This window comes from Clupea harengus, chromosome 7, assembly GCF_900700415.2.
Source record: "Clupea harengus chromosome 7, Ch_v2.0.2, whole genome shotgun sequence".
Lineage (NCBI taxonomy): Eukaryota > Metazoa > Chordata > Actinopteri > Clupeiformes > Clupeidae > Clupea > Clupea harengus.
Window position 1 is genome coordinate 13,403,534 of NC_045158.1, and position 26,288 is coordinate 13,429,821.

The following is a 26,288-nucleotide window of genomic DNA, read 5'->3' on the forward strand; positions in this document are numbered from 1 at the left end:
TAATACAAAAGCCAATGTTATCAATATAAACACTGTGTTGTGACTCTAAACAGAATGAATCAGAAGACTGGGTGTGTGTGTGTTAACTAAGATGACTGCCTCTGACATGACTACCTTGTCCATCCAAACTGGCCAGGCTTCGGGCCCCACCCAGTCGCTCCGTCCTCTCGTCATTCTTCTCCTTGTTCTGGGAGGACAGGATCTCCTGTGAGGATGACTTCAAGGCTGCTATAGAGTGGCGCGTCCGTTTGGAGGGGGAGAACCGGACAGCTAAAAAAAAAGGGGGGGGGGGGTTCAGAGACAGTCATTACACATGCAGACTGTCATAAAAAAAAGCCCCCCTGGCTTCATTGCTGCATTAATGAGCGAGTACGATTATGTAATAGTTTCTCTCTATTACTTTCAAACTTCACATGGAGAGCATAAAATGAAATCCCTTTTACCCCTCTGGTGTCAGATCTCACTTTCTATCTCAGTTTAAAAGACAACAAAACCAAATCCCTGTCTTTCCATCTTGGTGAGTATCACCCGAGAATTGAACATTTAAATAATGAGGTTTGCTCTCTTTTGAAAACATCATAATAATAACAATAATCACAATAATACAAAACAAATGAATAAACAACCTTGGGTAAATATGATACGCTCACAAAGTGAGCTGAAGTGAATACAAAGACTTGAAAGATAGGCCTTTGGGTCTGTCGGCTCTGGGGACTCTGTCTTCTGTCGTGGCGAGGTATCCAATGTTTGAGTTATATGTAGTTTATGATAATCAAGGCAATTTAGGAACAAAATTAAGACCATATAATCCCCTTTGAAGTGGCTCTTCGGAGGGATGAAGTGTATATGCATATGTACTGAAAAAAGTAAATGTTTATCTGAACCCATTTTAATACTTGTAGACATGGCTCCTCAGAAATAAATGATAACAAATGCTCCACAAAAGCGTTGGAAGCATTATGTAAGTATCATTCATTATGTAAGTATCGTTATGGATATTTGTGTATAGCTGTCTTAAAGAGTGATTTTAAATGGATACAGGTCGGATGTGATGTGCACAGTTGAAAAACCAACCTGTAGACTTACTTTGTATTTTACGGAACACTCTAGTGCTCATGAACTTCAGATATCTGTTTGCGTAGAAACCTGGCCGGTGCACCGACACAGTGTCCTGGAAAAAAATAAGGTGAGCATAGCAGTTGACATTTTAGCAGCGACTGTCTTTCAGAATATGCATGAGCCCTCCATCTGGCAGGGGTCCAGCACACTGTGTTCACTTACCCCATCATAGACCAGGGCTTTCCACGAGTGCTCCAGCTTCTTCATAAACCTTCCAATAAACAGAGGAACAAAGGCTCCATGTCAGAAGACAGTACACACAAAAAATAATCACGACCTCCCCACCCCCTAAAAAAAAAGGAAAAACACAAGACCTTGACATCAGAAATGGCTGCCCCGAAGTGAGACAGCAAATATTAAAGTTATGTAACCAGCCATGCTGTCAGTGCCATTTCCATGTATAATTACTGGCATGCGGGACATGGAGCAGGAACAGATCTGAGATATCTGGCACAGGGACGGATTACACAATGGGCTGAGTTAGGTCCAGGTTCTCTGGAGTTCCTCGTGAGGCAACAGGGTGGAGGAGAAGTTTGACCACTTCCTCCTTCTTCTGAAATTTCATTACAGTGCTGGTGACGTGATTTCATTAGTGGACAAACTCAGCTCCGTGGGTACATTAGATCGAGCTGTGCTTGTTCTTGCCTAATGTGATTTTAGCCAGTCCCTTCCGCCAAACTTATATCATTTTTTGTGAGATTTCTGTTCCAAAATATACTTATGATATCATTTTTGTCAGGAACTGATGTGTACAAACACCTCAGTAATGAAGGAGTGGGCTTAATAAATCTTACCTGTAGGACTGCAGAATGTCGATAATTCCAAGGAAAATAAGCAGCTTCTCATCCTTATGTGTTTTGCAAGGAATTCCACCCATTCTGCAAATACCATTTAGAGCAAAAAGATCAACAGGTGCTCCTAAAATGACTGAAACATGATCTATTTAGCAAATCTTTTATGAAACATTTTCTATTCAGCAAATCTTTTACGAAAGAAAAAAAACCCAACAACAACACAAGGAGTGTGAAAGGAATCCTTCTGCTTGTGATTTGAACACACGCGAGTGTTGAATGTTTAGACGCACACTAAAGTTTAATGGATGAATCTCATGGAAGACTTTTACGCAATTCATTTGGGAAGATGACAGCCACACTAACACAGACCATGAGCTGGGCCGTGTGCAATTAGTCTGTGTTTACAGGGTTGCCATGGCAGGAGGAAGTAAAAACAGCGGCCCTAAAACACACAATGATTACACATGGAAAAGTGTGCGAGCGTGCAGCGGAACAGAACGGGACAGCAACGTCACTCACGTGTCGTCTGTGGTCACGGCCTCGGCCGCCTTGCCGTCCCCCTGGATGGACTCCATGGCCGTGGAGTAGAGCACCCTCTGGCCCAGAGGGCGTTTGCCGTCCACCGCCACCTGGCCCGTCTCGCCCCCCTCCTTTTGGCTGTGGTCCAGCACATGCACCCCCAGCAGCAGGCTGTAGTCCATGATCTTAAAGCTTTCTAGCACCTGGACAGAGAGCAGAGACCAAACACACAGGAAATTTAAAAAGAGTTCCAATAACCCGGTTTCGGATAAGAATCCCAAAGGTCTGTTTGCACCACAAAAGGAATGTCTTTGATTCCTTTATGTCTTTTTTTTCCTCTTTGGAGATATAGCAATTCCTCAGATATGTGTTTTGCTTCTGTGTTCCTGGTTACACATTGATTGGAGGAGAGTCTTTTGAACTCTTAAACAAGGTTTGAGAGTAGACTGTTCCTTTTTCCATGTGGTGCCTTGTTGTCTCAGTAGAATTTCAAGATTTGGGCCAATCACTTTGGACCTTTGAACCTGACAATGTCTGTGTGTACATATACGTGCAGCCTTTGTTTCTGTTTCATTTTCTTTACTTTCATTTTCTATTTTTCATTGTCATTCATTGGCTTTAGATGCATGACTCACACACTGTAATATTCAGCCACTATCACTGACTACCAGTACTGGTGTTTAAGCAGTATACTAAGGGAGTTTTCTCTTAAACCAGTTGTCAGAACACACAATGAAGCAAAGGGAACTGCCTTTCAGGGTCAAGGAACCTAAGAGCTAAGATCGTTACCGTTAAACTCCAAAACACACAAAATTCACACACTCACTCGGACAAGTGCCTGCCAGCAGGAAGTCGAGGGACTCGTTCTCCTGTTACCCATTAGCGCAACTACTCAAAGCTGCACCTGTGGTCAGACTCGGGTTTGCAAACACAACAGCGGGAAGGGGCTGACTCACAAAACCATAGTGAAATCTCAACAAAACTGGATGTTTAGTCAAAACACTCTAATAATGGTTATTTCCATAGGCCAGGCCGGATCCCAGCTAAAGGGCTTAAACACCTGTTGCGCAACGTACCAAGGGGCAGGTGCTACGTGTGAATTTGTTGATGCAATCTCTGCTTTGCATGAGGTGATATTCGAGTCACCTCCAGCCCATTCAAATGACTGACTTTGGAAGAAAAAAGTGGCACCACACACATCATCCAGCCTGATTTGCCTCCAAACCTGTCCAACCACTGGGGGAACCACTGCCGGCAGCCGTCGCACTTTTTCCTTTCAAACGTCACTGACGGAACACGCTCCTGTTTAATCACTCCAGTGACAGAATACAATAGTGTGGAAAACATTAGCAACCTTCAAAAAAACTGGAACCGTGTTATTAAAAGCATAGTAAATGTAGGTAGGAAATTTAGAGTAAGTAAAAAAAATAACTGGTTTGGCATTGTTACTGCCTTTACACAGAGTACATGGTAAGATAAGCAGTTCATACTAGAGGATTTCTATGACTGGATACAGTATTAGATTTCCTCTGTGGCTCGACTTCGGAGCTTTAATGTTCCAAGGGTTGCCAAAGAGGGCAAAGGATTGAGGCCATATTCATTTGAAACCGTGTCATTGTCTGAATTACACACAGCTCATACTTAGCTGATGAGTCCTCAAGAACCCTATGAAACTTGTCCTAGTGACTGAGTCTTCTGGGGAAAAGGCCTTTAAGCCTTATAATAGCACAAAGTCAACTCTAAAGAATCTGGTGGAGCCACTCAGGGCCTTTAGGGAACGTTCACGTCATGATGTTTAACAATGGCTCTCTAACAATGGTGTTACATCCCACACCTGCCGGTATGTTTGACAGGGTAGTCCGTGAGTGTCATTGGCAGTTTATCCTGCTGTTTGGTCTATTGATTAAGGCTACGTTTACACAGAGCCTGGATTGCCTGAATCCGGATTTTTTTTTGGATCCGGTACCTTTTTTTATTGCGTCCACATGGAGTCCTCAAGAAAAATCTGCTGAAGCGGAGCAGAGTGGTTGAATCTGCTGTAAAGACGTCATGGGGCATGCGCATAAAGTGACAGAAGACAGAAGTGGAGATCCACTGTTACCACAGCACTCCAACAAGACTAGTTAGAATCGCGCACTTCGCCATAACCCTCGTATGTGTTAAGTTATCGTTTTGAAACTTCCGTCTATAATAAAAATTGTTTCACGTCAGATTTGCTCATATAGGCTATTGCTGACACTTTTAAAAACCGGTTTTGAACAATGGTCTGATGCAAATAGATCAAACAGTGATAGATTAAAGTGTGGCTTGTTAATGTCATCCCTTTCCTAACCAGCTTCGATTTAGTTTATGTTGTTGCTGTTATGAAGTGACGCAGCGGGGTTAATAAGGGTTCAGGCTGAGGTTGCGAGGCGGGGCGTGGGGCGTTCACGTGGGGCAATGACATCTTTGGGTTAGAAAGTGTGCGGATCGTTTCGGTTGTCGGATTCGAATCTACCCACTCTGGAGACCGGATTCAAAAGGTTGCGGATTCAGTGACCCAATCCGCCGGGTTTGTTTGAACGGGAGGCCAATCCGACAACATTTCTTTCCGGATTTAGGCAATCCAGGCTCCGTGTAAACGGGCCCTAAGACACAATCCTGTCACAATCTCTCTTACTAACATCAAGCAAATGCACAGTGTGCTGTAAAATGCCAACACATGTGTCAAATTCCATTTGGCTCAAAAAGCAAAGGATTGCCAAACTAGAGGAAGTGTTTGTACATTTCCTGTGTATTGGTGGATTTCACTCTTCCTGAGATGGTGCAACTTCAGCCCAACTCAGCCATTTCCTTTCAGTAAGCTGCCAGTAAAATAGCATGTGATGCACACGGTGAAAAGTATCAGCCAGCAATACCTGCTGTCCCACACGAGGAAGAACGAGTCAACCCCTAGCAGCACATCATTAGCGTCTAAAAGGCACATTTCGCTTGGCTCTCAGTGAATCATTTTATGATGATTTGCTGATGAAGTGCATTTCTTTCAGCTGAGCCCTTTTTTTTGCCTTGGGGGCTCTACAGTAAAATCCATGTGCCTTCCCATCAAGAGGAGAGGAGAGGAGAGGAGAGGCGGGGGGCTGCGTCTGCGGCTCAATCTGAAGCTGAATGAAACATGTAGCAGCCCATGATGAGGGCCTATCCTCCACCACCACTACTCTTCATGCATTATTGAGAGCTTCCTCTCAGGCCCCATATGGCTGTCACCATGGGACCATCAGTGTGAGCAGGCACATACCCTACATTATAACCATCACCCTCTGGTGACCCACATAGAGCCCCCTATACACACACACACATACCCCCCCCACACACACACATCCCACACACACACACACACACACACATACCCCCCCCCCACACACACACACACACCCCACGCACACACACACCCCACACACACACACACATCCCACACACACACACGCAACCACACACACACACACCCCACGCACACACACCCCATGCACACACACACACCCCTCACACACACACACATCCCACACACACACCCCCCCCACACACACACATATCCCACACACACACACACACACACCACACACACACATACCCCCACCACCCTGTGTGTCCCGCCACCCTCTCTGTCTCTCCTGTTTTCTGGACTGCAGCAGGTTGCAGAGCAGCGGCGGGTTGAACTGTGCTGCTTACTCAGGGAAAAAGCGGGAGAGATTTCTGCTTAGGAGGCACTTTGGGCCTCGGCTCAGGAGACAGCGGGCAGGAAGCGATAACAATAAAAACTACAGAATCACGGACAACTGTTTGTGCACAGCAGAGGACACGGCCCTGCACTGCTGCGCATGCGTATGTATGTGTGTGAGCATATGTGTGTTGGGATGTGTGTGTCTGTGTGTGAGTGTGTGCACAAGAGTGTATGTGTGTGTGGTGGGTCTGTGTGGGGGTGTGTGTGTCAGTGTGTATGTATGTGTGAGCATGTATGTGTTGGTGTGTGTGTGTGTGTGTGTGTGTGTGTGTGTGTATGTGTGTGTGTGTGTCAGTGTGTGTGTGTGTGTGTGTGTGTGTGTGTGTGTGTGTGTGTGTGTGTGTGTGTAGTGTGTGCGTGTGTGCGTGTGTGCGTGTGCGCGTGTGCGCGTGTGCGCGCGTGCACGCGTGTGTGCGTGCGTGCGTGTGTGTGTGTGTGTTTGTAAGTGTAAGTGTGTGTGTGTGTGTGTATGTGTGTGAGTGTTTCATCAACTCACACAACTCACAGTAAGTGTCAGACATCATGCCAGTTTCTCTCTGAGCTGATGGTGAGGAATGCTTCGGCTGATCTCTATGTGGAAACACAAAAATGCCCTGCCCCTGCCCCTCTCCCTGCCCCTGGCACAAACTAGGGAAGAAATTCAATCATGTTGTTTTTGGAGGCTTTTTCGGAGGTTGGGGTGGGTAGCTGGGGAGGGGTGGCTGATCACAGAAATGTTTTCCCACAGCAGCTCCCCTGCAGCTAGCTAACTTTCTCCACTCTCCATTCTGGCGTCTCCCTTTTTTTATGTAAAACTTGGGTTCTCTGTGAACTTGGCATGCTTGTGACTTGCATTAGCATTGATCCTTTTAGCTGGATGCCCTTACGGGGAAAAGGCAAGGGAAAGAAAAGTAAAACCAGAGAGAGAGAGAGAGGGAGGGAGGGAGAGAGAGAGATAGATAGAGAGAGAGAGAGAGAGAGAGAGAGAGAGAGAGAGAGAGAGAGAGAGAGAGAGAGCACCTTCAAGAACAAGTCATTACTTTATTATATCCACACAATCATTTTCATAATTTCTTTGGAAAAAAGGGGTCTTTTGAGGTCCTGTATGAAAACAGCAACGGACGAGAGCACCTAATTTAGTAAACAAACAGTCCTGGTGTTTCAGCAGCAGACTGAAAACACATGGCCACCACTGACTGAGTCTTGCCTAATAGGGATGGATTTAGACACAGCATGCCGCTGATTTTGGTCATTTCATTACATGGATGGCTACTTTGTGTTTGTTTTGATGGAGCCCAATCGTGCCTGTCTGCTAGAGGAAATCTCAGCCATTACCAAACCGTTTGTCGTGATCCAGCACTATAGTGACTGATTGGCTCAGCATATAATCCATCATCTTTATGGATCTCATTTGTTTTAATTGATTGTGACCTGCCAGCTCTGTAAGTTCTTTACATACTCTATGCAGTCTGTCCTCTTCTTCTGAACTGAGTATAAAAGAAACCAGTAAGATACTGTCTAAATGGCCTGAATTATCAACACCACACACACATATTTTCCACCATGGCTCTCCATCCAGATGCTAATTAGCTATATTCAGATGTAAAACAATATCATCTGATCACTTTAAGCATACCACATAAACAGTGGCATGTATGCCAAACAATATATGCATTCGCCTCCTAAAGCGACTCAGTTATGGTCATCAAGAAGGGCTTGTTACATAAACCACAAAACTGCTGCAGAATCCATGCATGTTCTTATTTAGTTTAGCGGCTAAATGTGCTGGAATGGAGAGGAGGTGAGGAGAGCTGGCACGCTAGACCTGACGGCCCCTATCTTTAGACCCGAGCACTTTTCTTTTTGGTCATGCTGGGAACATTTCTTAATCGCATTTTGTGTTTGGAGTTCTGTCATGTCCTAAGGTGGGGGTGAGGGGAGGGGATAACGGGGGGGGGTTTAGCTGGGGAAAAAAAGAGTTCAGTGGAAACATACTGTCCCTTTGCCAAGCTGAACAGCCAGTTCAACACAGTTCAAAACACTCTGAGCTGAGGCTCCCTCTTTTACAGGGACATGCCTGTGAGTGTCCCGGACATGTTTGTTGCTGCGGCGACTGCGGCTGCTGCACGGGGCTTGCGGTGGGTACACACATGCTTGAAAATACACAGCCTCAAGTGTCAGAATGACCATGGGAACGTGTGAGTGAAAGACATCTTTCACTGGAACAGGAAACTTCACATGATAATAAAGTCATTTGATACAGGAAACCAAGCCATCCTGCACTGGAATAAAAACATGTCCAAATGGGCTGTTTATTTCCTCTCTCTTTTGCTCAGACTGTAGAGTGTTGTCACTTCCTCATGTCTCTATTTTTGATTTACTCCAAGCATGGTGGTTTTGCAAGCGCAGTGAGGTTTTGCAAATGTCGAAAACACCCAACCTGTCAAGAAGCGTTCATCATTCATGGGAAAATTACACAAACAACAGGGGACAAAAAGTAGGCGACACTCACCCGACAGTCTCGCTGCAGGGTCTTTATCAGAGCGTTGTAGGTCTCAGCGTCGAAATACAGGCCCTCATGCATGTCCTGGAAGTCTAGGTCCTTGTAGGTGGGGCAGGCCTTTTCCCGCTCTTTCCTGGAGGCCCTTCGCTTGTATGTAGAGCCTTTCAGGTCATATTTGTAGTGCATCTTAATAGCGCGGGGCAGGACATTGTTCATCACCACCAACCGGATGTTGATGCCGCCTGATTGCACACAGTACAGCCCGTAAAACTTGGGCAGAAGTGTGCGAGGGTTCTGGTTCAAATTCTGTGAAAAACAATCCAATTAATTTTGGACTACAAAATGTAGTTATTTTAGACCAGCTCTTTCAAAATACAATACTTTTAAGATGAAGTTTTTAAAAGTATGAAGAGATAACAACTATTAGGGGACTGCAATCATCTTATCGTTTTATTCTTATTAGCAAATTATTTGATTACAATTCGACAATGGGCCTCACCATGTAATAACCTGGAAGTAGTTTCTGTAGGAACTCTGCTTCTTTGTGCTGGACGGTTTTGACGATGAACTCATCATCGCTGGTCAGGTAGAAGAGTGATCCACTGGCTCCAGGGTTAGACAACTCAATCAGTGGCTCATTACAGATGGAGTACTGACGAAAATACAAACACAAGAAGGGATAATGGCCCCAAATTCAATTAAATCCCTTCATTAACAACTTAATAACAAGACAGATAACACAACTTTTATTAGTGCACTAAAACAAGCACACTTTGACCAGCAAATTCCTGTTTGGGTGGCAGCTTTTGAATATCCTAATTTCAACCTGGAAGTCCATTGCTTTTATTAGGCACGTGGGCAAACTGGACAAACACAAGACCTATTCATACGCGCAGGTGCCTGGGACCTTTTTTATGGCCTAGTAACCTCATAAGCACCAGCATGGCCCAAACACAAACAAACAAAACAAAAAACGTCCAGCAGGGTTTGACTGACGCCAGTGGCTTGGGAGTAGGGTGCGGCTTAAGGCTCAATAATGAAAGCAGTGTCCATGGTGCAATTTGTGTGTGTTGTGCCCACTCCTGGCCTGAACTGGGCCTCTGGTGCAGCAGGGGGAAGGTGGGGGTGGTGGGGGGCAGCGAGGCTGGCGCAGGGGGGGGCTATGGCCAGACGGCCTACGGCTCCCCCGAGAGCCCCTGACTAATGGAAGTCAATAGTCACGTTGTGCCTGGAGCACAAACACATGGGCATTTGCATTCAGTGCTGTAGGTCAGTGTGTGTGTGTGTGTGTGTGTGTGTAGGGACATAGCCTTCTCTGATAAACTGATCAAGTATCAGCATGTATGAGAGACAGAAATCAAACAACTATATCCATTCCTCCCTGTTTTTCTTCCCCTTTACCTCTACCCTTCTCTCTCCTCCCCACTCATTTTCCTTCTGTTATGTTCCTGGTCAACATGTACATAGAGACCCAAACACACCTTTGCGATAACACCAGGCAAACACTCATATAACATGAAGTCACGTGAAGGAATTCAAAGCAGTATTGTACAAATGACAGGTAAAATGAAGGGCTTGACCCATTCATTAACAACATACGGTGCTGTACAATAGTTCCAACGCTTAGTCTAATAATGATAAGGTGAGAAGGAGAGTTAATCTCTGTAGGGGGTGAGGAAACGACATGGGAGGAGTATAATACAATGGTAGCGTGCCAGGAACACTCTTTGCTCTGTTGCCCCTCCCCTGGGTAATTAAAGAGTGATCATGACACATTGTGCGCTGCTCACAAGAGATAATTAAAACAATAATGGTGATATTGTGGGTAATTAGTTGCGCGCTGCCCACAATCCTCTTAGTGTGTCGGACTCGGCTGGTGTGGAGGGAGCTGCAGACGCAGGAGCTACTGCAGAGCCCACTGCAGCATCTCCCCCTCTCACACACACACAAATACACACTCATGTGCATGCATACACATTTACACACACACACACACACACACACACACACACACACACACACACACACACACACACACACACACACACACACACACTGACACACACACACACACACACACATACAAATGCACACTAATATGCATGCATACACATTTAGACACACACACACACACACACACACACACACGCACACACAAACATACACGCACACGTGTACACACACACACACACACACACACACACACACACACACACACACACACACATTCAGGCACACACACACATTTTTACAGCTCTGAAAGAGGCCAAACATCAGCAAGAAGGAGGGTGGAGGCTTAGCAGAATGAGAGGAAGAGCATAGAGGATACCATTCCCAGCTCATACACACACTCTCTTCCACAAAGACTTTTCTCTATACACAGTAGAATACAGTAGTAATTTCTGCTTCTACAGAAATCACCGCTGTCAACACGATGACCATGGTGAACTGGTACAGGAAACAGAGGCTTGCAACGTAGACAATGTTGAGGTCAAAGGGACAGTTGAAAAGGAGAACTCCAAGCAGTTTACTCTTTAGCCAAAAAGTAGGCCTCAGCTTATATATGCCTCAGGTCGGCCATGAGGTTAATGTTAAAACGGGCTAAGTGATAACTGAAAGTATGTTGGGCGTTTTATACTGAAAGGGTCATCATGGCCTGAGAGGCTTAGGTCCTAGTCTATAAGAAACTGAGGTGTGAAGGAGATGCTGTCATACCAGATAGTCGTCCGGCTTGATCCCGAAGAGCTCCCGGAAGTATCGGAACGCCATGGGTGCATAGGTCTTGAAGCGGAAGTCAGGGTAGTGGTGGGCTGGGGTGAGGTTGCTCCCCTCACTGTGTCAGAAAGGCAAGCACAGGTCACAAATGAGCCAAAAAACATTAAAGCAAGTGAGCAATCACACATACAGTAACACTTTATCCCAGGAGCCAAAGAAGGCTTATTTGACGCCTTGTGGGTCTCCCTTCAGCAGTTTTCAGCTATGTGACACCTGAGAGTATTTACAATTTGGCTAAACCAGTGCTCCATTTCATGAAGGGCAACCTCTGTTTCTGTGACAAGCTGCTTGGTTTTGAGTTTCGACCCGGGGAGAGGGTGGACACTTTTTCAGTCACTGGAAAGAAAATCGACTCGAGTTACACAAGATGTGACACAGGTGTTACCTAGCCCTGGGAGAAAAAAACAGCAATAACCTACATTGGAACATTTCCCAGCCCTCTGAAGCCATAAGGGACACTGCTACTGGCCTTGTTTAAAAAATGACCTACTCACTGCTGAACTAATAGAGCATAATTCTTTTAAGCTCCTTGAAGTAATGAAACTGTCTGAAAACAATGCGCAACTCGAAATCCCTTTTAAAATGGGTTACGTAGTTCTTGTTTTTCTGGGACATCTCTCGTGTCAAGTTAGTCATGAAAAGCTGGACTTGAAATTAATCGAGTCTCATCGTTCCCTAGTTACCTCGAAGTAAAGAGGAAGGGAGCTACTAGCTAAATGTAACATGCCACACACATTTGCATACTCACTCTACCTCAATCATCTGTTGACAACAATTGAGATAGCAACCATACATTAACCATACATACTATTAAAGCAAGTGGCATGAAATGTTGCCTATCAGTTGACTGCTGTCATTTTTCGACTTCATCCTGAGACATAAAAATCTAACCTTCTTTACATTAGAAACCAATAACCAGGTTGTGGAAGAACAGAGGGCAGGAATTAAAACTGAAAAACAGCAGAGGAGAAAGTGACCTAAAAATAAATCGGGGTGGGGGGGGGGGGGGTCACAACGTCACATTCCTCCCCAGATTTCGTCTGGATGACGAGGAGCTGAAACTCACACTCTCAGCAAAGTGGCAATTCATTAATTTGGTCTAGCCGTACAGTTTGCTGCCCAGTTCTCCTCCATCTGAGAACCTCTCTTCCACATTATGACGGCATCTTAAAGAGACCACCCCCAGGTTTAGTCAACGCTCAATGATTATTTTTCCCTTTTCCCCCTAAGTCTTCTTAAGACGGCCTGTCACTGACCAGCTATTTGTCGAGTGACAAAAAAAATCCATTTCACCTCTGGCCTGAAACACCTCAAAGTCAAATTCCTGGCTTGCTGCAGGTCGACTTGTTAAGCTCCACAAGGTGATACAGTGTCATGTGGCTCACAGCCAGTGGACCATGACTCAATCTTTACTTTGTTTGATTTTAACTTATGGACAAGATAATGGGGTTGATTTGACAGTGAAAGACAGTAATGGAAGTCCTATAGTGAAGGTTAACATTAGAGTTTGAGTTTGGGTTAGGTACAGGACCAATGGTGAACTGCTTGATACAAATAACTATATGTCAAACCAGTCCATGTGGTAGCAGTTGGTCAATCTAGTTGACCAGGCGTTGGTTTATCAGCAATTGCCTTTGGAAAAACAGTCAGGCAGTGTCCTACCTCCTGCAGGTGTTGCCTGTCGAATGTATCTTCAGTCATGTCCTGGGTTAGTGCAGGTAGATGTCATTGTCTTTCTTTATGGGGCTCACCTGGGCAGGAAGACGCTCTCCACCACGTAGAAGTCCTGCATGAGCACATCTCTGTCGGGTTTGGACGTAAGATTCCCCACTGTGTAGCCAATGCCCAGCTGGATGGCTCCCTTCAGTGCCGATGAAGTGGTCTGGAACACCATTACAGCGCGACAGAATGGGGAAATCAGCAGGGCTCTTTCCAATCTCTCTACCACTTTCTCTCTCTCTCTGTTTCTCTCCCTCTGTGTCACTTTCTATAGTGTGTGCATGTGTGTCTCTGTATGTGTGTTTTCTCTCTGTGCACAGATTGTTGCTCCGGAAAGCCAAACTTGAATAAAGTGGGGTAGTACACATCTAACAAGTGACTAGTCTAATCTAGTATGAGCAACATGGAATCTTCTGTGTAAAGTAGGAATTACATTTCTTTCCCCATTTTTGTTCAAATACATATGAAAGTATAGTGTATATTGTATAATGCATGTTTAATGTACACATGTATACTTCAGGTAAATCAATCAGGTAAATCTAGGTATTTGACCTTTTAAAATATTTAACTTTTCAAAGTATGTTTTCTAAAAACATATCGTGCAGTACATTTAACTGTCTGCATGCCCAAGTCTTTAAATAAACATGGTGACCTGTGTTGAATGTACACAACAATGATAAGCAATGTACCCCATAGGCCTCTGGCTTCCACTTACAAAACAAGTGTATAAATAGAAATCTATCAATGCCCTCATTCGTGAGACCAGTGACAGTAAACAGACTTTTTTCTCACCCAATCTAGGCTTCCAATCTCTTGAAATGACTTCATATTTGACCTAGAAAACATTCTCCTTCTTATAAAATACTGTATTCCTGACTGCAGGCCACTGCAAAGCAGACCCATCTAAAAAAAAGCATGATGGAAAGAACTACCTTTTTGTAAGTTTTCTCTCCACTGGAGTTGCGTGACCCTTCAACTCCATTCCCAGGGGCTGACGACATCTTTGAAGGACACAAGCATCAGACAACAAGCCCAAGATTAATCTTGTGAGCTCCTTGACACTTTTTTGTTGTCTTCTACAGGTGTATCCTTTTATGGCTTAACTGACTGGCTGTGATCTATCAAAAGGGGAGCTCTCAGTTCGCTCAAGACAGCAGTGGAGGCACCCGCAGAGGTGAACCGTGAGTAGTCACAGATGGAGATATATTTGTTCAGATTATTTACTTTTTACTTTTGCTCAAATAAACAATCTGTTCTGTTCATGTGTTGTCTCTTATATCATATATGTTCACATATATGTTTTAACTGCATGTTGTGTGTTCAGGCTGTACCTCTCAGGGAACAATAACGTACATGTTCTCCTGACTCATACTGTCTTATTCAAACATACCTTGCTTTAGCCAAGAGTGTTGCCGTGTCTCCTCTGCTCAAGGCCACTGCATTGCTCACTTCTGCGGTGCCGTCAGGAAGAGAGGAGTAAGTCCAAGGTCTCAGCTGTTGGAGACAAAGATTAATGCTTTCATTTAATTTATGCTTTAAGTTTAAGCTCTTAAGTAGAGATCTAATTAAAAACCTTAAATATTAAAAACTGGGGTATTTCTGTTCCTAATATCCCAACAATACAAAAAAGAAGATCAAAAAGTGGTATGTAAAGTAAAAATGAATGGGGTTTAATGCACATTTATTCAGAAATAAAGAAAAAGTGATTATTGGGAACTGAACTGACTCAAAAATGTAATGGGATTAGGCACAAGCTATAAGAGATATAAGGGACCACTTTTTATACTACAACAATCTAATAATATTATACTATTACTACTATCAATTATACAATACAATAACTCAGTTTTCCATTTTTATTTGTTTTCTGTTCAAAGATGAAAGACTTTCCAGTCTTAGTCTTTAAGGTCTTGCTTGACACTAATTTTGGTCTTACAAATTATTCTGCATGGTGGGAATATCAATTTTGAAATTAAGTGCATTAGTGATAACAAAGTGTGTGTGTGTGTGTGTGTGTGTGTGTGTGTGTGTTCTCTCCACGTGCCCTCTTAAGAACAACTTGTCATGAGGGGAAATGGCCACATCCCTGCCATCCCACAAATCACAACCTGCAGCCATAACAAGCCACCAGCAGTCAGAACAATCTTAACATACCAGAGCACACTTTCAAGAGCCCCTGATGATTGAGAGAGAGATAGACAGAGAGAGAGAAAGATATATATATATATATAGAGAGAGAGAGATAAAGAAAGATACAGAGAGAGAGAGAGAGAGAGAGAGAGAGAGAGAGAAATGGGCATGAGCATGAGAAGAGCAGAGCCTCAGTAAGAGGCACCTTATAAAACAAGTAGAGGGTGAGCAGGCCTTTCCTAGTGTCTGTCTGTCTGTGTGACTGTGTGAGTGTGTCTGTGTGTGTGTGAGTGTGTCTCTGTGTGTGTCTGTGTGTGTGTGTGAGTGTGTGTGTGTGTGTGTCTCTGTGTGTGTGTGTGTGTGTGTGTGTGTGTCTGTGTGTGTGTGTGTGTGTGTGTGTGTGTGTGTGTGTGTGTGTGTGTGTGTGTGTGTGTGTGTGTGTGTGTGTGTGTGTGTGTGTGTGTGTGAGAGTATAAAGGAGGAGTAGTAATGGGCCTTCAGAACAGAGGCATAAACACACAAGCCACAGAGGTCCCTCTTAAAGGGCGCTCCTTCAGACAATCAGAGCATTTACAGAGCTGAGCGCGTGAGTGTGCTGGGCTGAATATGTTAATGCAACGGAAAGTTCAGACACAGATGTATGCTTCTCTCTCTCTCTCTCTCTCTCTCTCTCTATGTTTGTGTTTGTGTACATGTGTGTGCAAAACTGGATCAGACGTGCCTTGAGGAATTGGAAAAGAGTAAGGCCAGAGGTTGAGGGGCAGATGGAAAAGGCAATTCACAATAGAGATGTGTATGTCTAAGAGAAGAGAAATAGTCTGTGCGAATGAGACAAAGATGACTTGAAATAGAGACGGAAAGAAAAGCAAGCGCGCGCTCACGCGCGCACGCGAGAGAGAGAGAGAGAGAGAGAGAGAGAGAGAGAGAAAGAGAAAGTAAGGCTTGTTGCTGATAACCAGCTGCTGGTACTGCATCAACTCCAACACCTGAATGTCAATGGGCTGGAGACCCTCTCATTACATAACCTCTCACTGGTCAACAGCTCTAATCAGTGCTCATACACACAGCCACCACACACAGCCTCAACAGAATGAATTAGCCACAAGCAATGTCCAGAAGGCAGCAATGAACAAGAAGAGCAGAAAAATTACAGGCGTCTTGTACAGCGGCAGCAAGATAGATTTGCTTCACCACACCTCGTGCTCAGTCAAGATTCAGCTTATACTACTATGCTTTGAGCACTATCCCTATTACTACTACATTAGTTCACTGCTAAATTACAAATTGGGGGCCTGGTGGGAGGCAATAACAAGTAAACAAGCAGTCAGAACCAAAGTCTTCAGTATATTTTAACATGTTTATATTATTATATTAATAATAAATGTATTATTATTATCATTAGAATGATATTATCATTATAATCATTAGAATGATATGATCAATATAAATCTTTATTATTAATAATAATAATATGAAAAATAAGAAGAAACAGAAGAAGAAGAAGAAAATTGTTCTACACAAGGATCATAGTCAGAGCGTAGAAATAGATCCTATCTTATCTTTTACCTATTTTTGTCTATTCGTCACACCTGAACCATCCCATGGCTCGTGCCAGTCATGTCATTACTCTCAGCATCTACAGCAGTTAACAGCATGCTAGCTGGATGGTAGGGACATCAGTCGTCCCAACCATAATAATTTGCCACAAAGGCCCTAAGTGGCCACAGAGGGTCATATGGAGCCCAAACCCACTTTGGTTCAATCAGTTCCTTTTTATGAACAATGCTTTTTCGATATTCTCGCCACACTATAGCACATAATCTTTGTTGCAATGTGACTATATGATTAAGTACAGTGTAATATCTTGAATAACAAAGAGTGGCGGCATATTAACACAATTTACTTTATAATGATCTAGGGTTAGGGTTTGAGTTAGTAAATAAAGTTATTTGGTGATTTGTGCATTACACTGTATTTCTAGGGCAATGCAATATAAAAAAGAATGTATATCCTTCAGGTTACTAAGATTTACAATAAAATGTCAGGAATGAAAGCAAGGGGGATCACCCAGAAGTCACGTGAGACAGAAAAAGACGTAGGACATCAGTAACAGTCACAGCTCTCAATAAGCATTATCTCTATGTTTTGTTGTTTGTTACTATGAGCACAGCTAGGACATTGTATACACAGCCACAAGATTTGATGATGGCAGGTTTCCAATCAGCAGAGGACTGAAAGGGGAAGTTTGAGGACAAGAAATTATTTCAGACCCACACAAGAGAAAAAAAAACTATTCTAAAACAGGCAGTCCTGTTGTCAAAAGATACAATCAGTACAGTACGAGTAAAATAGAAACCCATGTTTTTAATGGAATATTACAGAGATTTGTGCATGAATTCAGGGATAGGCTATTATTAGGTACCAACTGATTATGGAGAAATTAAGGTCGTCTTCTCAAAGAGGCCACCTAATAAACCTTAATTAAAAAGTAATGTTACAGAAATACTAAAGGTATACTGTATATAATTTAAAGATTTTTTTTATTCCTAATCCTTACTGTTACCTAATGTGGTGCTTTAATGCTTCTGTTTTAGAAGAAGCAGTGCCAGGATAAGACTGACAGGCAACATATGTCAGCAACAGTGTCGTTAGGGCTGAACGATTAATTGCATTTGCGATTTAATCGCGATATGATAGAACGCAATTTTCTAACTGCAACATTCGCGATTAAAAACGTGGTCTTAAAAAAAAAAAAAAATAATAATTTGCATTTGTACATTTTGCACACAGTGTCTAAAAAGTGCATGCCTTGTGTTTATTCTTACAATGACTTTGTTTAAATTACTTAAATGCACAGTGGCAAAGCCACCGATTTGTTGTTCTTGATTCTGTAATGAGCAGTTAAATAAAAATGTAAAATGTGGGAAATAATATTTTACACTAAATGTATCTAATATTGTGTTGGTCATATTTAAATCATTCATTACGATTTGTTGGGAAACATTTTTGGATAAAATAAAAAAATCGCATATTAAATCGCAATCGCAATATTTGGGGGGAAAATCGCAATTAGATTATTTTCCCAAATCGTTCAGCCCTGAGTGTCGTCATGGTGAATTGTATTTATTATTACCGGTCTTGACGGCATAAAGAGCAGATGTTAAGCGTGGATTCTCAAATAGAATCTGCTTTATTTACCTACATACAGTATGAGTCATTTCATTGACATATATGCTGGACCTCTGTGCCACAATAAGCACGTCATTCATCAGAGGAGTTTCAACCTTGGCCTTGGGCACCTAGCCTCAGGATATGCACAACAGTTAATACAGAATGTGTGCACCTTGTTTCTCTGCAGCTTCAGTCATTTAAAAAAAAAAAAAAAAAAAACCCTGACCTAGGCTGCACTGAATACGTTCCGGAACAATCCATGGGAGGCCCGCTGTCAAAGAGCTGTTGTTTGTGCCTTTCAAAATGCAATGCTGTTTTCCACAGTGAAATTTTACAGCGCCTACGGTTTGCCTCCACTTCAACAGACAATAATACACTGCTGGTGAAGGTAAAAAAAAGCAATATAATAAATAAACATAATAAAATACATATGTGACATAAAGATGTAAAGATGTAATCAGCAGAGATCAGGCTGTACCACTGGATCATTTGTTTAAGTATGTATCACATCAATTCTGGGTGGTGCTACAGTTGTTTGTCCAAAATGTATAAAACAACAAGCACATTGTGACGGACAGACCAAGGAATCCCCACACAGCTCACATAGCTGTGAGATTTATGGAGATGAATTATCTACACTTGAATTTTCCTCTTACACTGAGCCATCCTGTTTGGCAACTGTGATCCGTTAGAGCAAATCTGCCCGTGAGCTCAGCACAAACACTGGACTCATATCAGTTTTGGGGGCTCTTACAGTGCTGGAGCCAGCGATGGAGGTGCCACTCACATCTGATCTGGACACTGCCAGATAAACCTGCCTCTGGCTTCATCACAGAGAGGGAATCAAGTCCATTGATCTGGAGAGAACTGCAGTGCCAGGCAACAGCTCTCCTTCGTGAGGCACACACTGATCTCAAAGCCCATGGACATAATGGTAGATTCTTAGCTGAGCTAGAGTCACATGCCACACTTCTTTCTATGCCACAGTAAATATAATTTTAAACAGCTTTTCAGATATCAAAGCTTTTACACAGCAAAAGAAAATGCTTTTTTCAGTGAGCAGTTATATTATCACATAAAGCTCTGTAAAGGGTTGTGTGTGTGTGTGTGTGGGGGGGGGGGGGGGGGTTGCTTGCATAACTGGAAGACGCTTGCACTGTCTTTCTTTGATGAACTAGTATACTGAAAGCCTACATACATGCCAGACCCAGACAGTGCCCTTCAGTTGAACCATAAACATGATGTTTTACAAGGCATTATTGAAAATCAACAATGATTCAAGACCTGCAGGAAATTGGACATTGTGACATTCTAGACTCCTGTGGCATTGTAATATATCCCTCAGATACAGATGCTTTACTTCTACAGGATTACATAAACATAGACTGGCTATGGCTGCTGAGCAGTGGCGGTGCGTCAATACAGGGCGCAAGGGCGCCGCCCCTCCTAAAATTTTGAGATGAAAAAAAAAAAAAAAAAGTAAAAAAACATTATATACCAAACAATTAAAATAGGAAATGTACTGTGTTAACGAGTTAAATGTGTGTGGGAGCCCGTAAGCCCCTGTCAACAACCACTTAAATGTGACCAAATATAATATATTGCCATTCGTTATCACTGAGATAAGCCCCTCCTCCCTGGAGGGGCGCCGGCCAAATGGAAGTCAATGGGAGCTCTCATACTTTTTTGAAACATTTGAACAAGGGCAGCTTCTCATTGGCGGATGAAAGTTCGATCCTGGGGCGCAAAATTTTGCGCCCTGACCAATGACATCGTTTCTTATTTCAACGCGACTGGACTACTCGTCGAATCAGAGACCTTTATCATTCCCTCACATCCCATACACATCTCACGTATCTACGAGAGCAACATAGCTAGCAGAGACTTTGATTCTGTGAGTATGCCGACTGAAAACTTTCGAATCGACGATCAGATGTCGATAAGAAGAGACTGAAAGACATGGGACCTGAACGTCCGGATTTAAAAATGCAGCAGCAGAGCATCGACCGCGGGAGGACGTACACCCGTAGCTTCTCCTCAAGCCTGTATGCTAACCGTAGCTGCTCAGCTGGTTGTTCAGTGAGTGATGCGTTTTTTTGTTTTCCCTGCCTGTTGTTACAAAGTCCTGGGACTGAAACAATCTGGACTGCAACGGGGATGAGGGATCTAAAGCACTTCAACGATAAATGTAAGAAGCACGAATCTTGCCGCAGCCATCTAACTAACAGCCTGAAGCTAAGCCTCTTTGGAAGACTGAGTATTGCAGAGCAGTTGGACGAAGGGTACCGAATTGGCATTCGAAAACATGTAGTATCATCCAGTGTTTCTGAATCTATTCTGCTCTAAACCTCTAGTATAATCCAGTATTTCTGAATCTATTCTGCTCTAAACTACTGGTATCATTCAGTCTTTCTCACTCTATTCTGCTTGTGGTGGCCAATACTAAGTCTTAAACTATTTTCACAATCAGAAAGTCAAGACAAAGGACGTGTTGTTCCAACGGATTTACTGTAGTACATTAAGCCACAGCAAAGAGATGTATTCCGGAAATAGATCTGCCAAAATACCTTCCCGCTAACATATTTAAACCTGTAATTAGCACCTCCCATCTATGTTTTGCTTGGTTGACCAATCCAGCCAATTAAACCTGACCTCTCCATTCTGACCCCACCCAAATCAAAGACTTCCATGGTATATAATACCACACCCATTTTTACCTTAGGTCACTCCAAGCTATGCCCTCTTATTTTAAATCTCTACTTCATCTGAAATGTAACCCAAAGCTAATCTTTACACTCATTCAACAGGTATCTGGTAAAACTATCCCTTATTCATATGAAAATATCCCACATGCTCTAAACCTCTACACCCTGTTTTAAAAAAAAAAAAAAATCTACTCTGTTTTAAACTTCTTGTACACAATGGTTCTGAATCTAGTCTACTCTAAACCTCTACTACCCAATATTTAAACCTCTGGAACCCAACCCAATGTTTCTTAAACCATTCTGCTCTAAACCTCTCATTTCCCAATTTTACAGTTTGTTGAGAGTTGTTAGTGGACAGTGTTGAGCACTGTGTTTTCATGAAATAAATCTTTGTTTTTTTAATATATTCTACTCAAAACCTCTCTTGTGTTTTTGTTTTCTCATTTTTCACTGCGCCCATAGTCTATATATATGTCTATGATTGCACCCCCCCCAAAAAAATAAATCACCAGCCGCCACTGCTGCTGAGTATGATGGTGGTAGTGTTGTGTGTGTGTGTGTGTGTGTGTGTGTGTGTGTGTGTGTGTCTAAGACATTCTAATGCAATCAAACTATTTTTGAAACTGACCTCTTTGAATTTAGGGTTAATTAGCAATCAGCATGATTCACCCTCTGTAATCAAGCACTCAGTTCAACATTCTCTCTCGGAAGGGCTTAAACACTAAATCATCAAGAGAAGAATTACTGTCAGGTGAATGTTTACTCTTTTCATGTATAATTCCTTAAGCATCAAATAACCTTTCATTTGAGTTGATGGTTTATCTCTGTGTTTTTGTGGTTAAAGGTGCTCTTCATATGAAAGCCTAGATGCAAAGGGCTACCACAATGAAGAATCATAACCACTTATCAAGGGGGCAGATGTGTAAGATTCAGTCAAGGTCAAGAAGCAATTCTGTTTTTCTGGCACTCAAGGAAAGGAGAGGATTATGTTTCGGGACCCCCGGCTTGCAGGGCTCGTGTCTTTGTTCTTGGCTGGTGGTTGTCGTTTCACTCCACTAATTGAGTACAGTGTCACAGATTACATAATTGGCTTAGCCTCATGGGTGAACTTATGGGAAGCAAAAATATGGACTAGAACATTGTGTTATGAAACAAATTAAAGGAGTGAAAAACTGCATCTGTGTAAAGATACTATATGCATACCATATTGTGCAAATATGCAAATAATAGATGAAGAGCATTCACATTTGGACGGTACAAATGTGGGACAAAAGAACAACACTTGAAAATATTTGTATTTCAAACATCAGCTTTAACCGCATATTGACATGCAGTCATAAACAGAAAAAACAGCAGGAGGGATATCAGAAAAATAAACACAGAGAGCTAAAGAAAGACAGGTAAACAGTCTTGAGAAAAACTACTCTACCAGATTGTGTTTGCTATTCATGGAGTGTTCTCCACTGTGGACTTCAAGCAGACTGGGTCAGTTTGTGCCCACAAAGTCACATGGGACAACTTGTAGCAGGGAGACCAAGAGATAAGGAGAAAGAATGATAACAAGTCATGAAAGGCACAAAGAGAAAACAGTAAAACTGTAAAGCAGAGTACACTTGTTTTGGTGCACTGGTATCTACCTTGAAGGTGCACCATAAAACTAAATGCTCTAACTTTACCAACACGTAGTTGCTAAAACAAGCCTAAATGGTAATTTGTTCCATTATCCAAGGAATCTAGAAATAAATAGTGCTCCCACATCATTTCCAAATGGCATGAGCTGACCTAAACACCCCGAGACTTCTCTTCTCTTCATCGACGCAGTTCCAGCAGAGGAAGTCCATCCCGCTTCTTACAGGCCAACACAGAGAAGCTGAGCGACGACTGGGAATGAGATACGAGTTTGTGCCTCTCCCACTCTCAGCTGCTGCCTGACTTCCCGCACAGGGGCACCATGATCTCAGAGAGCGCCCAGCACAGAGGGGCTTTCATTAGGCCCACTGGCACTGCCCTCCTCCAGCCATCCAGAGAGAGGGAGAGGGCGAGAGAGAGCCACCACTCCTTGCCCCAGCAGCCTTCTGCAGGGAGGGAGAGGGCAGTCACAACAGCCCTACTGCTGCTACCCCTGCTACTGCTAATGCTGCTGCTGCGACAACTCCTCCGCAGACCAATCTGGGCACAGAGAAATGTATTTTTCCTCTTTTCATTTGGACGAGTAATCTGTGCCCAGCCCCAGTTTCAGAGCCTGGCGCCCAAGCACCTTCCAGGAAACCAGTCGGGCATAAGGGGAGTAGTTGGTAATTAAGATCCTAAATCAGATGGAAAGGAGAGGATACATGTCTATTTTGACTGCATGTGTTGTGTAACCAACACAGGGAACAATGGAAGACTTTGTATGTGGTCTTTCACAGAGTTTCTCTCTCTCTCTGCCACCACCTCTGCAATGCATGTACACAAAGCCCTATATGAACATTGCAGGTGAAATAAAACACTGTATAAGTAGTTCATGGCACAGTGTAACACATTGATACTTTTTAAAAGGGGAATTGTTTACCTCAGTGCCATACATCGGAGAGACCCAGGCCCAGTGTAGTGCACCTTGAAAAATAAGTCACGAGTAATCGAGGGCCAACCGGTGTCAGGAGGAAAGAGCCGGCCTGAGGCTGCAGAGGGCTTCTCTATCCAGTGATGACATAACAGATTTCTCCTTTATAAAACAGCCTTGGCAGCCTTGGCCAAAACTTCAAGGTGAATTTAAAGGACTAGTTAGAAAGCCGTGAAGGTGTGGCTTAACAAAACAAAAGCTTAACAAAACAAACAAAAATAATAATAGATTGGTTTATTAGTTGGGCCACAAAGCACTGATACACTCTATATTGCAAACACACATAACACAGCAGACAAAACACACATAACACAGCAGACAAACACACATAACACAGCAGACAAAAACTAAAGGAAAATCCGAAAAACAACCAAGCGACGCTCTCAGCTAGACTCCAATTGAACACAGTCAGTGTTTGCTCAAATGGAAGAGTAAACTGAATCTCAAGTCAGAAAAAAGGAAGAAGAAGAAGAAGAAGAAGAAGAAGAAGATGAACATTTTAGAAGGGTGACACAAAACACCCCTTAGCCAACATAAGTGTCTTGGAGCAAAATTACCTATTCAAAGTAACATCCACTAACATCAAACATTTACCAGCTTCCTTTTCCAAACTGAGCCTGCACTATAGAAACAGCACAGCACTGTTGAGGCGGGGGAATGCCTTTACTGCACCACACACACTTGATAGAACATTGACACATTACAGAAAACAGAGGTCAGCCAAGTCCAGCTGACACTGTTTATGAGTTTGGGGATTGATAAGAAGCAAAAAGCCTAATCGTTTTTCACCTGTACAGAAAGGACATACGTCTGAATATCTGAACTGTAACATGCAAATCACTGGCTCAATGTCCAGAGGCACACCATGCCCATGTCATGTGTCCATGTCACACATAATGTATCTGCATTCCACAGGGAAAGTGCTGAGCTCTGTAAAATCATTAAAAAGTTATGTAACTTGTCTCAAGATGACACTCACATGCTTTTTATTTCATTATCAAGTCACTCCAGTGATTGCACCTTGGGCCAACCTTTAGCCTTCAATCAACCAAGTGGTACATATTCCTGAAGGCAACAAATATAAGCTGGGTTTCCATCCAACTTTTTAATGCAAATTTTGAGTGGACGTGCTTGAAATTCACATAAAATCTAAGTTGAATAAGAAATCTATTCGCTAGAAGGGTTTGGATTAACTGCCAAGTTACATAGGTTATAATGCGACTAAGGTTGATGGAAACAGTAGCCTGGATACCAGACCGAACTTAGCCCCGCCCACAACATTTGAAGTCGGGAAGTTCGGTCTGGCGTTGCTCCATTGGGGAGAAACTATCTCCGATCAGAAATAGTCGGACCAATCAAATTGTCAAGGCGGGCTTTATACGATGATGGACAGATGATCAACAGTAACGTAATCAATCACGTCACCAACACACGGGTTGAATTCATTTTCAACAAACATGGCTGCCGCTGGAGAGCTGAAATGTATAGATTCGAGTCCATTTAGACATTGACAGTGCATTCATTTTGAAAGAGGAACAGAGAAACGCGATCAAGGCATTTGTCAATCGAAAAGATGCTTTTGCCTTCCTTAATTTATCAGCTGGCCCTGGTCACATACTACGTTGTTCTGATTGGTTGTAGGTAACCAATTGAGCGAAGAGGCATTTTTTCTCCTGGTTCGGTTGAAACACGCCCCATAATCACAGCCCAATGGAGCGGTATCAGACAGAATTATGAGTATGACATCGTCAGGCTATGGAAACAGGTTTATTCACATCAAATCACATTTGTTGAGATTTTATTACATGTTTCCGTTAAAGTTGCCCTGACAACCTCCAGTTTTCTTTAAGCCAACTTTTCATAAATGTGCTTAAAATATGCAAATGAGTTAAATGGAAACCCAGCAAGTGTGGACTTGAGTTGACGGGAACCATGAGCTGGCACTTGTATTAGTGTCAAAAATTGACTTAGGTCTGTTTTTGTTTACACTTCATGCTCACTTACTTCTGAAGACTTCTTAAAATCTATTTGTAAAATATTTCTGTCAATTATATTTTCTCATTATTCCTTGGTGATAAACAGAGGGTGGCATAAATCCTTATTGCTCTGCAGATATTTTTTCAACGAATAAATTTGCATCTGCTGTTTTCCAATGCAAAGTCACTGACAGGAGAGCCTTTGGCAACCACTCCAAAATGGAAGACTACAAAGGTCCAGTGCTTCAGCATCAAGTAATGTATCCCTTTCCCTCGCTTGGTAAATCAGAACAAATAGGTGTTCAGATAACACGGACAACATTAACATTCAGCAATTAACAATGCAATGTGAGCTGCTATCAAACTGTAACTTTGCATTTATCTCAACAGAGAAACTATATTTATCATGCTTTTCTGAAAGGTCAATGTCAGCTTATGTTTTTGTGTTTTGCATGCCGGAACCATTTGCATCCAAAACCCCTTCAGATAAATTGTACCTCAAGGTACCTAATGGACTTTGCGAGACGTCTAAAGACCCT

General features: G+C 42.8%; 1 protein-coding gene across 3 annotated transcripts in view; it reads right to left on the reverse strand.

Moving 5' to 3' along the window:
* Positions 1 to 26,288, reverse strand: part of pip5k1bb (phosphatidylinositol-4-phosphate 5-kinase, type I, beta b) — a 32,918-nt gene that overhangs the window by 4,332 nt on the left and 2,298 nt on the right. The window contains exons 1-12 of one of the 3 annotated variants that reach the window (XM_042708262.1): positions 23,723 to 25,055; positions 14,556 to 14,659; positions 14,098 to 14,166; positions 13,198 to 13,328; positions 11,387 to 11,504; positions 9,171 to 9,323; positions 8,681 to 8,977; positions 2,433 to 2,635; positions 1,914 to 1,997; positions 1,282 to 1,330; positions 1,087 to 1,171; positions 115 to 270 (exon numbers count right to left, since the gene is read on the reverse strand). In XM_042708262.1, the coding sequence (XP_042564196.1) occupies positions 115 to 270; positions 1,087 to 1,171; positions 1,282 to 1,330; positions 1,914 to 1,997; positions 2,433 to 2,635; positions 8,681 to 8,977; positions 9,171 to 9,323; positions 11,387 to 11,504; positions 13,198 to 13,328; positions 14,098 to 14,166 (1,345 nt within the window). In that variant the 5' untranslated portion in view covers positions 14,556 to 14,659; positions 23,723 to 25,055. Of the gene's footprint in view, positions 1 to 114; positions 271 to 1,086; positions 1,172 to 1,281; positions 1,331 to 1,913; positions 1,998 to 2,432; positions 2,636 to 8,680; positions 8,978 to 9,170; positions 9,324 to 11,386; positions 11,505 to 13,197; positions 13,329 to 14,097; positions 14,167 to 14,555; positions 14,660 to 22,600; positions 22,819 to 23,722; positions 25,056 to 26,288 lie in introns of those variants that run through there. The other 2 variants (XM_042708263.1, XM_012828550.2) reach the window with 2 other exon arrangements.